This window comes from Rhineura floridana, chromosome 1, assembly GCF_030035675.1.
Source record: "Rhineura floridana isolate rRhiFlo1 chromosome 1, rRhiFlo1.hap2, whole genome shotgun sequence".
NCBI lineage: Eukaryota > Metazoa > Chordata > Lepidosauria > Squamata > Rhineuridae > Rhineura > Rhineura floridana.
In genome coordinates this window covers 67,328,407-67,346,346 of record NC_084480.1, presented here as the reverse complement: position 1 = coordinate 67,346,346, position 17,940 = coordinate 67,328,407, and the positions used below count along the sequence as shown (strand labels likewise).

The window sequence follows — 17,940 nt, the reverse complement described above, 5'->3', positions numbered from 1 at the left end:
CTTAAAACCATGAATATTTTACATTATCCACTTGATAAGAACCCAACCAGTAGATCACAAGAGAGCCACAGTAGCCAATATTGGCATAGCTCAACCAATGGACTGACCCACTATACAGCAGCTTTGTACGTTCATTATGTTCAACAAATATAATCCTGTTCTTTAATCATGCGTTTTAAAAAAGATTTTTGGTCTAATTCTGAGGTCCCTGAGGCATCTGGCTGTACTAGATAGTAAAGCCATGACTTACACCTGCCTGCCCTTTTCCTTTCCTCAAAATGCCTGCGCCCCACCGGGGCTGTGGAGTCGGTACGCCAAACCTTCGACTCCGACTCCTCTATTTTTCTACTGTCCGACTCCAACTCCAACTGCACCCAAAATTGCTTCCAACTCCACGGCCCTGGAAAGGGCTGTAAATGTCTTTTTAAATTGGAAGCTCTCATAGGAGCATTTTTATCACTGTCTGAATATGTGCTGATCTTGGCATCACAGCATTTATCTTCATCTGGGTCCTGTGTCATACACTGACACACAAAATGTTTTCCATCTTGAGTTATGGTGAAATGCTCAACTACAGCTGACTTCATGGGAAGCTTCTTTGACATTTTGAATTTATATTTTAAAAAATTTGGCAATCAAAATTTATTTTGAAGCCGGAGTCAGTTCATTTCTACCGACTCCGACTCCACAGCCCTGTGCCCCACATGGCCTTGGTTTTCCAGTACGGCCTGGCAATACTGAGGCTCAGTAGGTTGGTGGCCCCCAAGTCTGGGAACTAGGTCGGCAGCCTGTTCTGGATGGAGTTGCACTCCTCGTGAAAGAGCAAGTTCATAGTCAGGGGATGCTCCTTGATCAAGTTTTGCCCCTGAAGGCACACGTGGCCTCACAGCTAAGGAGTGCCTATTGACAGCTCTGGCTAGCTTGCAAGCTATGGCTGTTCCTGGACAGGGACAGCCTAGCCACTGTGACTCACACACTGCTACCTTTCTGAATGGATTATTGCAATGTACCCTATGTGGGGCTACCTTGAGAGTGGTTCAGCTAGTGCAAAATGCAGCAGCTAAACTGCTGACCAAGTCAGTTTCTCAGGACCATGTTACACCGATCCTGAGATTTGCACCGGCTGATAAAGGGTGGGTTAGATTTTTTTAAAAAAATATATAAATAAAAAATAAATAGTATGGTCCTAGAATTAAATATGTAATAAAAATTGTTTAGATTCAAGAAAGAACTTGAAAAAAATTAAAATTATGAAGGCTGGTCCTGGAATTAGAATATTTTATGAAACAAATGTTATAATATAAAGGTTTAAGTAAAAAAAATTGACAAATTAAATCCTTAACCAGCATACATATAGGCAAAGAACATTATCATGGTATAGGTTCAAAGGAAAGCAAGCTGAAAAGGATACAAATAAGGTTTACAGTGATGCAAGCATGTCTAATAATTAAGAATCTATTTAAGACTGGTTAGAAAGTAGAGTTGTTATGAAGATATGCATCCAAAGAACCACTGTATCTAACACTTTATATGTTTGGCACTGGTCTTCTCAGCAAAGGTCTCCTCTGCATTACTATGGGGCTGATCTGGCGTGTGATACTGAGACCTGGGTGGCCAAGCTAAGATGAGTTCATCTTTCAGTTGCATCGTTCTGTGTATTCAGTTTAACACCAACATTGGGCCAATTGTGAGGAAGGAAGGGTTGCAATGGTCTATAGGGTTACCATCTGGATGAATGGGTCTCTGACATGGATGTTTTGAAATGTATCTGCTGGGGTATTTTTGTATGTTTACATCAAGTGTACATCACTTTGAGATGCTTGTGGTGTTGTTGTTATATGCTTTCAAGTCGATTACGACTTATGGCGACCCTATGAATCTTTTTGGATATATTCATAGGGTTTTCATGGTAAGTATTCAGAGGTGGTTTACCATTGCCTTCCTCCAAGCCTATGGCACCCAGTATGCCCAGGAGCCCACCCATCCAAGTACTAACCAGGCCTGACCCTGTTTAGCTTCCGAGATCAGATGAGTTGGGTGTGGTTAGAGTAGTATGGCCGTAGGCAATGCTTGTGTAGAAAGTGATTATCTCTCTTCCTATTTTTCTGATAGACTTCCTATCAATTTGAATGTTAATTTTGAGCATTTGTACCCAGTGTCCATGCAATCAGGACAGATTAGGGATTCTATTGGTGTACTGGCACCCTATTACCCAACAGTCTCCATGCCTGAGCTCATGGAGGTAAAGGCTGTTTTGTTTGGGTCAGCTAAGGACTTTATGGCCACCATAGCAACATGGGGTCAACCAATGAATCTGAACAGTGGAAGATTCAGGACAAAGTAAGTACTTCAACAGCATGTAGTCAAACTGTGGAATTCACTACCAGAAGATGTAGTAGCTTTGAAAGGGTATTAAACAGATTCTTGGAGAATAACCTATGTTTATATATTACCTCCTGTACCAGAGGCAGTATGCCTGTGAATACCAGTTGCTGGGGAACAAGAGCAGAAGAGTGTTGTTGTACTCATGTCCTACTTGTGGGTCTCCCATAGCCATCTGACTATGGGAACAGAATTAGAACAGAATGCTGGATGAGACAGGCTTTGATCTGATCCAGCAGGGCTCTTCTTATGTTCTTAAGTGGCTCTCTCAATACGTTACAAGCTCTACACATATAGCAGGTTGCACTCAAATCTGGTTTTCTCAATGGGGCAGAAGGTGATTTGAATTTGGGAGAAATCTCTCAAGTACCTTGTCAGATTGCTACCTGCTGAAATTCAGGCTGACTGTGATCTCAGGTGTATGGAACTTAATATCACCACCCCTCTTTAGGATGATGGAATTGGATGGAATCCTGAAAGCCCCAGGGGAGTTTCCAACTGGTATGCCTGGTCACTCTGTGGAATGTTGAGATAAATCAAATGGCTCCAAAACACCTTCATATTGGGAGCTGGGGACAATCAAACAGTTTGGGACATACATGGAGCATCTACATTTATTTATTTATTATTTGATTTATATCCCACCCTTCCTCTAAGTAGGAGCCCAGGAAACAAGTGTGTGATGTAATCCAAGGAGATTATCAGCACACTTATTAGCATGTAAACACACAACTCTTATTTCTCCTTTTCATTAGATTAAGGTGAAGCTGAACTGGTCTGTGATCAGAAATGATCTTAGTGAGGGCCAATAAACTGAAGCAGAATTCCAACAAGCAGAAGTACTGCTTCTGGATCGTTTGTCTGATCAGGGAGTGGGACTCAACTTGTTCTAAATAGGGCTGCACTTCCGCTGAAGGATCAGGTTCACAGCCTAGAAATAAGTCCAGCTTTATTTTTGGAATTCCACATGGCATGAAGTACCTTTCATTTAGCTCAGGGGTGGGGAATCTCCAGCCCACAGGCCAAAGGTGGCCTACTAGGGCGTCAAATTCTGCCCATGTCCACCTACCCCATACCTGATGTCAACATCATATGTACATCAGGTGCGGGGCAGGTAAAGATACAGTTGCCAATGCACAATTGGGATCCTTAAATTGCATTCCCAGTTGTGCATTAGTAAGGGAAACCAAGCTTTGACTCTACTGCCCATCAGCTGACAGGTGGTAGAGCTGAAGCCTGTTGAATTTGCTGGGTAAGTGAATTCCCTGCAGGGAACTTGTTCAAGCATCCAATGCCTGCTAGTGGGTGGTTAAGCCAGAGCCTCAGGTGCTTTGAAACCATGCAGGGCTCTCTGAACCTGTGATATCAGGTGATCGACAGGTGGGTAGCCCCCCCCTTGTCAAATTTGGCTTATGAAGCTATGATCTGATAAGGATCTGGCCTGAGGCAAAAAGGTTTCCCACCTGATTTAGCTTTAGAGAGTGCACAAGCTGTAACCTCTCCTGAACAGGGATAATTTAGCCACAGGTATCCATGCTCTATTAACATCCCTCTTGGATTACTATAATATATTGGATGTGGAGCTGCCTTTGAAAACCACTTAGCTTCAGCTGATGAAAAATACCACAGGCAGGTTACTAACTGGACTGGACACACAGAACAAGTCTCATTAGTCTTGAAACAACTGCACTGGCTTCTAGCCTACTTCTCTTTAGATCCTCCTGCCCTCAGAGGTGAGACAGATGGCAACTTAAGATATGGGGTATAAACACCAAAGAAACCCTTTTTTAAATGCCCTCCCAAGGAAGGCTTGCCTGGCACCAATTATGTTATCTTTTGGAGGGATGTAGAATCCAAGAGTCCTTATCCAAAGTATAGTAAGAGTTTTCAAACGTCTAAATTGTTGCCAGAAAGTCAGGAAGCAATTATTCATTATATCCAATAAGCTACACAAGAAGTGGTTTAAATTTCCAGAAAGATAAATTTATATTAGTTCATAATTAAACAAGCAGCATGGAGAAGCTGCAGAATCCATTTTACTGAAGATTTTCAAGAAAAGGTTAGATAGTAACATGATAGGAATGCTTTAGTATTCAGCCCCAGAATGTATTTATTTATTTATTTGTTTCATTTTTAGACCACCCATAGCGAATAGCTCTCTGGGCGGTGTACAAAAGGATTAAAATACAAAATATAATAAAAACAGCCGAACAATAATAAACACAAACAGAAACCACAGAAATATAAAAGTAAACACATTAAAATGCCTGGGAGCATAGCCAGGTCTTAACCTGGCGCCAAAAAGATAGCAGCGTAGGCGCCAGGCGTATTTCTTCGGGGAGGCTATTCCACAATTCAGGGGCCACTACAGAAAAGGCCCTAGATCGTGTAACTGTCCTCCGGGCTTCCTGATGTGTTGGTACCCGGAGGAGGGCCTTAGCTGCTGAGCGAAGTGACCGGGTAGGTTCATAGTGGGAGAGGCGTTCCACAAGATATTGCGGTCCCACGCCGTGTAAGGCTTTATAGGTCATGACCAGCACCTTGAATCTGGCTCAGAAACAGATGGGTAGCCAGTGCAAATGGGCCAGAACAGGTGTTATATGTGCTGACCGGCTGGTCCTTGTCAGCAGTCTGGCTGCTGCATTTTGCACTAGCTGAAGTTTCCGAACTGTCTTCAGGGGCAGCCCAACGTAGAGCGCATTACAGTAATCCAACCTAGAAGTTACCAGAGCATGAACTGAGGCGAGGTCATCCCTGTCAAGATAGGGGCGTAGCTGGGCTACCAACCGAAGGTGGTAGAACGCATTCCTTGCCACCGAGGCCACTTGCGCCTCAAGAGACAAGGAAGGATCAAAAAGCACCCCCAGACTACGAACCTGTTCCTTCAAGGGGAGTGTAACCCCATTTAGAACAGGGTAAACATCCACCATCTGAACAGGGAAGGCATTCACCAACAGTGTCTCGGTCTTGTCTGGATTGAGTCTCAGTTTATTAGCTCTCATCCAGTCCATTATCGCGGTCAGGCAGTGGTTCAGCACATCCACAGACTCACCTGTAGAGGATGAAAAGGAGAAATAGAGCTGCGTATCATCAGCGTACTGATGGCAACGCACTCCAAAACTCCTGATGACAGCACCCAGAGGTTGCATGTAGATGTTAAAAAGCATGGGGGACAAAACCGACCCCTGAGGGACTCCACAATGGAGAGTCCAAGGTGTCGAGCAATGTTCCCCAAGTACTACCTTCTGGCGACGATCCGCCAAGTAGGAGCGGAACCACTGCCAAGCAGTGCCTCCAACTCCCAACTCCGCGAGTCTCCCCAGAAGGATACCATGGTCGATGGTATCAAACGCCACTGAGAGATCAAGGAGAATCAACAGAGTCACACTCCCTCTGTCCCTCTCCCGACAAAGGTCATCGTACAGGGCGACCAAGGCTGTTTCAGTGCCAAAACCAGGCCTAAAACCGGATTGAAACGGATCCAGATAATCGGTCTCATCCAAGAGCGCCTGGAGCTGACCGGCAACCACCCGCTCCAGAACCTTGCCCAAAAAGGGGACATTCGCCACCGGTCTATAGTTGTTCAGGTCATCTGGGTCTAAGGAAGGTTTCTTTAAAAGAGGTCTTACTACTGCCTCCTTGAGGCTACTAGGGACTACTCCCTCACTGTATGCTGAATTTATTTATGTACTTTCCAGCCTAAAGTCATAAGGATGATTATAATATATTATTAATATCCTACTCTTCTACATTTGTACTCACAGAAACTTACATCATATTCTAAAACACTTCATAAAACACATTAAAATAATCAAACTAAACTTAGAACAGCAATTCCAAAATTGTTCTGCCTAGAAACAGCAATAGCAGTAGTAGACACACATTAAAAGCCCACCTAGAGCAAGGCCTCACATGATGACCTCAGAGCCCAGGCAGGCTTATATGGAATTAAGCAGTCCTTAAAAATAGAACATTTTGTAGGAAGCACAGAGGTACACTTTACAATTACAACATATAAAGTCTGTACACTGTACAACTCACTCAACACATCATTATCTCCAGGCTAGTTTATGAGGAAAGTCCAACAGCACTGCCTATTCTTGCCATATCTGCCTATTCAAGATGCAACACGCTGGTTAATAGAAACTATTCAGGTTAACTGTGGTTACTTCACTGAGGAAAAGGATCTTTTTTTTTTTGGCTGGATAGTTTTTAGGGAATCAAACAAAAACTACAAACATTGACCTAGGTAATAACTATATGGCTCCAACTACACATTGTAGGTGCTTTTAAACAATTGCATTTCAAGGATCCACAATGTTCCTGCCTTGAGAAAGAACTTGTCTAGGCAGACTATCCTTCCTAGTCATTTCTTCACAAACTGCAAATATATGTCCCCAAAGACACCATTAAGCTCCAGTGTTTCATCTTCTAAAGAATGTTCTGGAGAAGTTGCGCTAAACTCTTCACTAATGAAGAAAACTACACTGGGTAAGCATGTTAAAATAACAGGCATCCTAAGTAGCCATTGGCTTATATGAATTAACTACATTATCAAAGGCAACTATAAGTGCTCTATTTCACTATGTATGTTTTCCAGCAGATCAACCACAATGAATATTCTATTTGCTTTAAATAAATAATGAAAAGAAAAAAGGTCTCATATATAGCATAAAATCTTACCCAAGGATTTTAGCACAATCATCATAATATTTCATAGAATTCTTGACAAAACTGAAGCCATTAACATCACAGACATAAGACTGTCCACTTGCACGCAACAGATCAAAGCCACAAACTGTTTGCTGTCAAGGAAAGAAATCACAAGTTTCATTTTCCCACTTCAGATAATCATCCATGGTAAAAACAAATTAATGAACAAAAAGGCATGTCTTACTAGAAATCCAAGAGTTCAACATATCCTATGCATTCCTTCAAATGCATTTTAAAGTATACCTTGCCCTAACACAAGAACTCTCTATAGCTTTTTAAAAAGGTACCTCCGCTTAGATTCTACACCCCTCCAAAGCCAATCCTTTATCTTATCCTTATTTAAAGCATTGAAGTCCTGTTATAAAATAAGGAACCGTTTTACTCACCAGAAAGGTGTTTCTCAGTGGGCACCAGGACACCGCCAAGTGGGTATTGTGTTCCTTGCTAGTGCTTGAGGCAGGAAAGAGTTAACACTCCAAAACGACCGATAATGCGGCCCCTCCCACAGAGTGCTAGTTCGCTGTCTGACCAAGCTTAAAATATAAACTTATACATATCGAAAAAACTGTGGCAACATGAACTGTAATTATGAAAACATACATTCTACACTTCAGTGGTAAAAAGAACTATACAGTCTCTACTCCGAGCGACTGCCAACTCCACTGAATGATACATGGGAGAGGAGTGATCATTGACTCTTCAGTGTCCACCCATTTTATTATCATGTTTCCTGTCGTTTGTATCCCAGGGTGGGCCTTGGTGGTGTCCTGGCGCCCACTGAGAAACACCTTTCTGGTGAGTAAAATGGTTCCTTCTCCATTGGGCACAAGGACACCCCCAAGTGGGATGTTCCAGAGCTAACATATTGATTGGGTGGGTACAGAAATATTCAATGATCACTCAGGACCTGCTGAATAACTCGCCTCCCCAAAGCTGCTTCAGCTGAAGCATAAAGATCTATTTTATAATGTTTAGTAAAAGTGTTAGGGTTAGCCCAAGTAGCCGCCCTACATATTTCCTGGAGAAATACATTTGTTGAATAAGCTGCAGTGGCAGCCGCTGCTCTAGTGGAATGAGCAACGATGCCTGAAGGTAATGGTATGTTTAGAGAACTGTATGCTAAGGCAGAGCTTGGAAAAGTTACTTTTTTGAACTACAGCTCCCATCAGCCCCAGCCAGCCCCATGCTGGCTGGGGCTGATGGGAGTTGTAGTTCAAAAAAGTAACTTTTCGAAGCTCTGTGCTCAGGCAATGCAGCCCTTAATCCATCTCGCCAAAGTAGAGAAGGACACCTTTTTACCAAGAGTAGTTGGATGGTAAGAAACAAACAAAGAATCAGTTTGCCTTATTGGCCTAGTCCAATTTATATATACTTTAAGTGCTCTCCTCACATCCAATGAATGCCAAGCGCGCTCTAGAGGATGCTTTGGCGAAGGACAAAATGTTGGCAATACTATTTCCTGCTGACAGTGAAAGGCGGAATTAACTTTTGGAACAAAAGTAGAATCTGTGCGCAAAATAACTCTGTCAGTATGGAAAATACATAGATGTTTTGCCACCGAGAGAACTCCAAGTTCAGATACTCGTCTAGCTGATGTTATTGCTATGAGGAATAATACTTTGAAGAAAAGGATTCATAACGTAGACGTTTTCAATGGTTCAAATGGCGGTTTTTGAAGAGCTACCAAGACCTTGTGAAGATTCCACGTTGGAAAATGATGATGAACAGGTGCTGACAATATTGAAGCCCCTCTTAGAAATTGTTTCATATAGGGATGAGCTCCCAGTGATGCATAAGAAGACTTAGACAGGACTGTTGACAACGCAGAGGCTTGTCGTCTCAAAGTATTGGGTCTCAACCCCTTAAATGCAAACCAGCATTTAAAAAAGATAACACCTCTGTAATCCCCGAGGTTCTAGGTGTAACATGATTCCTCTTACACCATTTCAAAAAGGCCGCCCAGGTATACTGGTAGCTTCTTATTGTGGACTGTCTTCTAGCTGCCAATATTGTGGTGACCACTTCCGTTGGTAATCCAGCCCTCAGCAGTTTGTCCCGCTCAATTTCCATGCGGTTAAGCTCAACCATTGAAGATCGGGGTGGCGAAGCGGTCCTTGTAGCAGCAAATCTGGTCGAAGAGGCAGACACCATGGGGGCTCGACAGATAGGTTGACTAGCTCTGAGAACCATGGCCTCTTTGGCCAATCTGGTGCTAGTAGAACAACATTGGCCCTCTCCATCCTTACCTTTTTCACTACCTGAGATAGCAATGGAAAAGGAGGGAAAAGATACAGTGTTGCCTTTGGCCAAGGAGAATGTAGGGCATCTACACCCTCTGCTCTGAGAGATGGATCCTGCTCCATGAGCTAGAGGGAGCCCCAGCTGACGAAGCGTCAAGGCCCCAGCTGACAAAGCGTCAAGGCGAGTTAAGCAGCAGAGCGAAAACAGGGTAAGTAGCTCCCATTTATTCCGTTATTTAATTGAAGTAAAACAGCTCAGAGCAATAACTAATAAGGGCAGCCCAAGGTCACCCTGAACTAGGAGCCAAATCCTGAAAGAACCTATATCTTAGGAGACAGATCCTAGGAGAAGGAAGCCTATAGAAAGCTAGTCTTCAACACCACCCTAGCAGGAAAGCTTCAGGGGACACTGTAAACAAGGCTAAATTCCAGTCGGAGAGAAGGGGGAAAAGGAAACTCCACCGACACATACAGGGAGAGAGTCAGCTCAGTCCTTGCTAAAAAGGGCAGCTTCAGCCTTCCTGAAACACAACCACAAGCTCTGTTTCCCTAGGTTAAAGAAAGGTCAGGCTGTTCTAGGTGGGAAAACAACAAACACAAAAGACTTGCCTGGAAGGCGCAGCCCCTTGCTTAGATTAAAAGCAGCCAAAAGCTTAAACAGCCCCGCCCCTCACTCAGGAAGGAAGCCTGCCTTCCTGCCTTCAAAGGAAGCCTGAGAGAATACTAAAGAGTTAAGCCCCAGCTGATAGCCATCAGCCTCAAGTAACACATCATTGGCTGGCAGCAGTAGCTGGGAGGAACCAGCCACACATATAAAGTCAGAGCACCCTAGCGAGGGAGCCTGCTCCACGAGCTAGAGGGAGCCCCAGCTGACGAAGCGTCAAGGCGAGTTAGGCAGCAGAGCGAGTTCGGCAGCAGGGCGAGGAGGCCAGGGCCCCCCACTCTGCCTGTCTGTTCCCTGACCTCAACTAAACCACAGTCTCCAACCCATTGACGTAATAAACCTTAAACAAAACTATGCAGGTAAGAAGCCAGCAGGGGTGTGGGGGCTGTCCAATGTTTTGCACCGCCTGCAGCATGTACGACTATCTGCCTGTTGGACAGAAGTCGTGGGTGTGCTCTCGGTGCAATGAGCTCCTGGCTCTCCGGGAACGACTTCATTTCCTTGAGGCCAAGGTGGCGGACCTGGAAAAGCTGAGAGAGGCAGAGGGACGTTATAGCTGTGTCCCACTCCAACGATGATAGCTCTCCTGCTATCATGGAGAACGATGGTCTCGGGGAACGAGACCATCCAGTTGAGGAATAGGGAAACGATCCCTTAGAAGGGACCCATTCCTTGGTGGATGAGCAGCTATCCTCTCGTGCCGAGGATATATCTCCAGGGGGTGGAGGGATCCTTGTAGTGGGTGATTCGATCATTAGGAACATAGACAGTGGGGTGTGTGATGGGCGTGTAGACCGCAAGGTGTTTTGCCTGCCTGGTGCGAAGGTTGCGGATATCGCCTGTCGTTTAGTTTGGTAGACAGTGCTGGGAAGGAGTCAGTGGTCGTGGTGCACGTTGGCACCAACGACATGGAGAAATGCAGCCGTGAGGTCCTGGAAGCAAAATTTAGGTTGCTAGGTAGGATGCTGAAAGCCAGGACCTCCAAGGTGGCTTTCTCTGAAATGCTACCAGTTCCACGCGCAGGACCAGTCAGACAGGCCCAGCTTCGCAGTCTCAATGCGTGGATGAGACGATGGTGTCGGGTGGAAGGGTTCGGATTTGTTAGGCACTGGGGAACATATTGGGACAAGCCGGGCCTGTACAAAAGGGACGGGCTCCACTTGAACCAGAATGGAACCAGACTGCTGGCACTTAAAATTAAAAAGGTAGCAGGAGCTGAGAAAGGTCCGGTTCGGAATAAACCTCCCCCCTGGGATAAAAACCAAAGAATGATGAAATTTTAAAAGGGGTAGGCCTAGAAGTAGGCATTGTGAGAGCAGGGGCACAGGATATAAATTCAGAAGAGCAAAATTACCACAGGCCAAACCACAAGTGCCAAAGACACTTGAAGAGACACACTGCTTACAAGTGCCTGTATGCTAATGCTAGGAGCCTCCGAACCAAGATGGGAGAACTGGAGTGCTTGGTCTTAGAGGAGAGCATTGATATAGTGAGCATAACCGAGACCTGGTGGAATGGAGAAAACCAGTGGGATACGGTTATCCCTGGATATAAACTATATCGGAAGGACAGGGAAGGACGTATTGGTGGCGGAGTCGCTCTATACGTGAAAGAAGGCATTGAATCCAGCAAGCTCGAAACCCCAAAAGAGGCAGACTCCTCCACAGAATCGTTGTGGGTGGTGATACCGTGCCCCAGGAGGGACTTAATACTGGGAACGATCTATCGTCCCCCTGATCAAAATGCTCAGGGAGACCTTGAGATGAGATATGAAATTGAGGAAGCATCCAAACTAGGAAATGTGGTAGTAATGGGTGACTTCAACTACCCGGACATAGACTGGCTGCATATGTGTTCCAGTCATGACAAAGAAGCAAAGTTTCTAGATATTCTAAATGACTATTCCCTAGACCAGTTGGTCATGGAACCGACACCAGAGGGACGGCAACCCTGGACTTAATCCTCAGTGGGGACCGGGACCTGGTGCGAGATGTAAGTGTTGTTGAACCAATTGGGAGCAGTGACCATAGTGCTATTAAATTAAACATACATGTAAATGGCCAATTGCCAAGAAAATCCAACACGGTCACATTTGACTTCAAAAGAGGAAACTTCACAAAAATGAGGGGATTGGTAAAAAGAAAGCTGAAAAACAAAGTCCAGAGGGTCACATCAGTTGAAAATGCTTGGAAGTTGTTTAAAAACACTATATTAGAAGCTCAACTGGAGTGCATACCGCAGATCAGAAAAGGTACCGCCAGGGCCAAGAAGATGCCAGCATGGTTAACGAGCAAAGTCAAGGAAGCTCTTAGAGGCAAAAAGTCTTCCTTCAGAAAATGGAAGTCTTGTCCGAATGAAGAAAATAAAAAAGAACACAAACTCTGGCAAAAGAAATGCAAGAAGACAATAAGGGATGCTAAAAAAGAATTTGAGGAGCACATTGCTAAGAACATAAAAACCAACAACAAAAAATTCTATAAATACATTCAAAGCAGGAGACTATCTAGGGAGGCGATTGGACCCTTGGATGATAAGGGAGTCAAAGGTGTACTAAAGAACGATAAGGAGATTGCAGAGAAGCTAAATGAATTCTTTGCATCTGTCTTCACAGTGGAAGATATAGGGCAGATCCCTGAACCTGAACTAACATTTGCAGGAAGGGATTCTGAGGAACTGAGACAAATAGTGGTAACGAGAGAGGAAGTTCTAAGCTTAATGGACAATATAAAAACTGACAAATCACCGGGCCCGGATGGCATCCACCCGAGAGTTCTCAAAGAACTCAAAGGTGAAATTGCTGATCTGCTAACTAAAATATGTAACTTGTCCCTCGGGTCCTCCTCCGTGCCTGAGGACTGGAAAGTGGCAAATGTAACGCCAATCTTCAAAAAGGGATCCAGAGGGGATCCCGGAAATTACAGGCCAGTTAGCTTAACTTCTGTCCCTGGAAAACTGGTAGAAAGTATGATTAAAGCTAGATTAACTAAGCACATAGAAGAACAAGCCTTGCTGAAGCAGAGCCAGCATGGCTTCTGCAAGGGAAAGTCCTGTCTCAGTAACCTATTAGAATTCTTTTAGAATGTCAACAAGCATATAGATAGAGGTGATCCAGTGGACATAGTGTACTTAGACTTTCAAAAAGCGTTTGACAAGGTACCTCACCAAAGGCTTCTGAGGAAGCTTAGCAGTCATGGAATAAGAGGAGAGGTCCTCTTGTGGATAAGGAATTGGTTAAGAAGCAGAAAGCAGAGAGTAGGAATAAACGGACAGTTCTCCCAATGGAGGGCTGTCGAAAGTGGAGTCCCTCAAGGATCGGTATTGGGACCTGTACTTTTCAACTTGTTCATTAATGACCTAGAATTAGGAGTGAGCAGTGAAGTGGCCAAGTTTGCTGACGACACTAAATTGTTCAGGGTTGTTAAAACAAAAAGGGATTGCGAAGAGCTCCAAAAAGACCTCTCCAAACTGAGTGAATGGGCGGAAAAATGGCAAATGCAATTCAATATAAACAAGTGTAAAATTATGCATATTGGAGCAAACAATCTTAATTTCACATATACGCTCATGGGGTCTGAACTGGCGGTGACCGACCAGGAGAGAGACCTCGGGGTTGTAGTGGACAGCACGATGAAAATGTCGACCCAGTGTGCGGCAGCTGTTGAAAAGGCAAATTCCATGCTAGCAATAATTAGGAAAGGTATTGAAAATAGAACAGCCGATATCATAATGCCGTTGTATAAATCTATGGTGAGGCCGCATTTGGAATACTGTGTACAGTTCTAGTCGCCTCATCTCAAAAAGGATATTATAGAGTTGGAAAAGGTTCAGAAGAGGGCAACCAGAATGATCAAGGGGATGGAGCGACTCCCTTACGAGGAAAGGTTGCAGCATTTGGGGCTTTTCAGTTTAGAGAAAAGGCGGGTCAGAGGAGACATAATAGAAGTGTATAAAATTATGCATGGCATTGAGAAAGTGGATAGAGAAAAGTTCTTCTCCCTCTCTCATAATACTAGAACTCGTGGACATTCAAAGAAGCTGGATGTTGGAAGATTCAGGACAGACAAAAGGAAGTACTTCTTTACTCAGCGCATAGTTAAACTATGGAATTTGCTCCCACAAGATGCAGTAATGGCCACCAGCTTGGATGGCTTTAAAAGAAGATTAGACAAATTCATGGAGGACAGGGCTATCAATGGCTACTAGCCGTGATGGCTGTGCTCTGCCACCCTAGTCAGAGGCAGCATGCTTCTGAAAACCAGTTGCCGGAAGCCTCAGGAGGGGAGAGTGTTCTTGCACTCGGGTCCTGCTTGCGGGCTTCCCCCAGGCACCTGGTTGGCCACTGTGAGAACAGGATGCTGGACTAGATGGGCCACTGGCCTGATCCAGCAGGCTCTTCTTATGTTCTTATGTTCTTATGGATAGCGAGTGTAATACCTCGTCAGTTGATGATTTGCATCTGAAGCGAAAAGGTCCACATCCATCCTTCCGAACCTGCTGCGTATCTGGTTGAACACATCTTTGTGTAACTGCCACTCGCCCGGCAATATCTGCTGTCTGCTTAACCAGTCCGCTTGTACATTCTCTACTCCCTTGATATATTCCGCTGTCAATGAATGGAGTGTGTGCTCTGCCCAGAAAATTAGTAGAGATGCCTCCTGATGAAGAACCAGCAACTTCGTCCCTCCCTGACGATTTATGAACGCTTTCACACAGTTGTTGTCTGTTTGCAGCAGCACATGTTTGAGATGGAATAAAGGCACAAAATGTTGCAGCGCCAACCGTGCTGCCCGAAGTTCTAGAAAGTTGATGCTTTGGGTTGATTCGTGAGGGGACCAAGATCCCTGCAGAATTTGACCTCTGCAGTGAGCTCCCCACCCCTGGAGACTCGCATCTGATGTGACAGTCTCCCGTGGTGGGTCCTTTAAGGAAAATCCTCTGCGTAGGTTGCAATCCTGTGTCCACCAACGAAGAGCGGTTTTCAATCGTAACGTCAGAGGAACCTGGAGATGCAGGGAATGCGCGATCTGCCACTGGTATGGTAACAGTGCCCATTGCAGAGGACGAAGATGAAATCTGGCCCATGGGGTAACTTGGATAGAGGAAACAAGCATGCCTAAAACCTGTGCTAAGACCATTAAGTCCTCTGCAGACTTTGCTAACAGTGGTCGAACAGCCAACTTTATCTTTTGAACCCTGTCTTCTGAAAGAGAAATCATCTCCAGTTCCGTATCTATCATTGCCCCCAAATGCTGTAAACGTTGTTGAGGGAACAAATGACTCTTGGGTATGTTGACTAAGAATCCGTGATTGTGGAGAACAGCTAGTATGGTGTGAATGTCCTGATAAGCTGACTGTGCTGTGTGTGAACGAATCAGAATGTCGTCTAAATATGGGTAAAGATTCAACCCATGTTGACGGAGATGGGCGACAAGGGTCACCATAATTTTCGTGAAGACCCTCGGCGCTGACGCCAAGCCAAAGGGCATTGCCCGGTACTGATAGTGGTGATTGTTGTAAACGAAGTGGAGGAACTTGCGGTGCTGCGGATGGATTGGCACATGTAAATATGCGTCGGTTAGATCTATGGAAGCGAGGAAGTCTCGAGGCTGAATAGCTTCTTTTATGGACACCAATGTTTCCATGCGAAATTTCCGGTATCTGACAAATCCGTTCAAAAATTTTAGATCGAGTACGGCTCTCCAATTTTTTCCTTTTTTGGGCACAAGAAAGAGAATAGAATAAACCCCTTGAAATTTCTGGTGCTGCGGAACCGGTTCTATGGCTGCTATCTGCAACAGATGTTGTATTGCCTGTTGTAGCAGCCTGCGCTTCTCGGGATGTGCTGAAACAGGGGACGGGAGAAATCTGTTTGGAGGCGTAGCCTGAAACTCTATCAGATACCCATACTGAAGAGCATTCTGTACCCAGCGGTCTGATGTTGTCAGCTGCCAAATGTGAGCAAATTTCAGCAGGCGGCCCCCGACCGGGATCTGCAATAAGTCAGAATTGTCTTTGTTGCCGTCCACCTCTGTGGGTAGCTGAGAATGTATTTCGCGCTGCTGATTGTGGTTGGTTGCGCAACTGGACTCTTGGACGACCCCAAACTTGTCTGTTAACACGGAAATCGCGCCCCCTTCCTACAAACCTAGAGGGACGAAAGGACTGGTATGGCTGAAAACGGCGAAAAGGACGCTTGTCATCTCGTCTTTTACTTGTTACTGGCATTGCCTTCTTCTTGTCTCTTGTTTCAACTAGTACTTCACTTAGCACATTGTCACCAAATAACTTCTTGCCTGCATATGGTTCTGTCGCCAACACCATGCGAGAAGAAACGTCCATCTCCCAATGGTGAAGCCACAGAATACGCCTAGCTACGACTTCAGCAGCCATGGCTCTAGCTGCGAATTGAGTAGCATCCATTGTTGCATCTGCAATGAAAGCCTGTGTCCTTGATACCTTCAAAATTATTTTCCTAAGTCTGTCTTGGTCTTGATCTGGATTTTCCAAAACTTCATCTAACTACAATAATGCAGCTCGTGAAAACACAGATGCTGCTATGGATGCACGTACCGACAATGCTGATGCTTCATGGACCTTTTTAAGTGCCATATCTAACTTGCGTTCTGTAAGATCTTTCTTTTCTTTTTTTTCCAATAATTTTTATTCAAATTTTCATAAAACAAACAAAACAAAATCAAAAAACATTCAAAGACAAAAAACAAAACAAAACAAAAATGATTAAACAGTAAAATAAAATGTTGACTTCCCATTTGTCGCAGATCAGTTATAGGTGTACAATATATAACAATCCTGTCTCTTAAATTATATTATAAAATCACTTTCCTCCAGTAGTTATCTTAGTTAATCATCAAATCTCATAAACATTACTTTATTCTTTCCACAAAAAGTCAAAGAGAAGTTTCAATTCTTTGAGAAATATATCTATCAATTTTTCTCCAAATAAGCATGTCGATTAATCCATTTCATTCAAATCTATTAGGTCCAATAATTTCAATAGCCGTTCTTCCATTATCAATGTTAATTCCATCTTCCATCTTCAATAATCCTGTTAAGTCCAGTAATTTCAATAGCCGTTCTTCCATTATCAGTATCCCATAATAATCAAATAAGCATGTCAATCAATCCATCTCATTCAAATCTATTAGGTCCAATAATTTCAATAGCCATTCTTCCATTATCAGTATCCCATAATAATCTTGTTGTCATAACCATAGTCCAAATAAACATATTGATTAATCCATCTCATCAAATCTGTTAGGTCCAATAATTTCAATAGCCATTCTTCCAATATCAATATTAATTCCATCTTCCATAGTCCTGTTAAGTCCAGTAATTTCAGTGTCCATTCTTCCATTATCAGTATCCCATAATAATCTTGCTGTCATAGCCATAGTCATATAATAAGAGTCTGATGGGAATTTCCTTTGTCACAAATATTTCCTTGCCATCAATTCTGAATATGTTGCTGAAATATTGTTGTAAAGTCATATCTCTCTTCTTCTTTTTTACAAAATGCACTGACTCATCTCTTGAGAATTTTTCCATTGTCACATATCTGTAGTTAATTCCATAGATTTTTTCTATGTCAAGCTCCATCACATCATTCCAGTCCAAAAAATTATCCAAGACATTGATAACTTTATCTCTAATATCTTCATTAATTTCTTCAGAGACAACATTGAATTCCAAACAGTAAACTTTGTTTCTAATATCCATAAACTCCAGATCTTTTTCCAATTCCACATTTGTTCCAATCTCCAGGGCTTGCATCTTCCCTTTAATTTTTCTTTTCTCATCTCTAATCTCATCTCTCACAAGATCCCCTATTTCTTTAAGCTCCTGCGTCATTTTGCCCAATTCAATTTTCATCTCCTTTCTACCCTGTCTCAGGGTTTGTTTCGTTATCTCAATCTCATCCAT

At 43.7% G+C, this 17,940-nt stretch overlaps 1 protein-coding gene and 1 pseudogene across 1 annotated transcript in view; both read right to left on the bottom strand.

Moving 5' to 3' along the window:
- PPIP5K2 (diphosphoinositol pentakisphosphate kinase 2) overlaps positions 1–17,940 on the bottom strand; it is a 170,487-nt gene that overhangs the window by 103,239 nt on the left and 49,308 nt on the right. Inside the window, exon 10 of the mRNA XM_061623458.1 lies at positions 7,066–7,187. Coding sequence (XP_061479442.1) covers positions 7,066–7,187 — 122 coding nt within the window. The remainder of the gene's footprint in view (positions 1–7,065; positions 7,188–17,940) is intronic.
- LOC133375906 (5S ribosomal RNA) lies at positions 1,948–2,065 on the bottom strand (annotated as a pseudogene).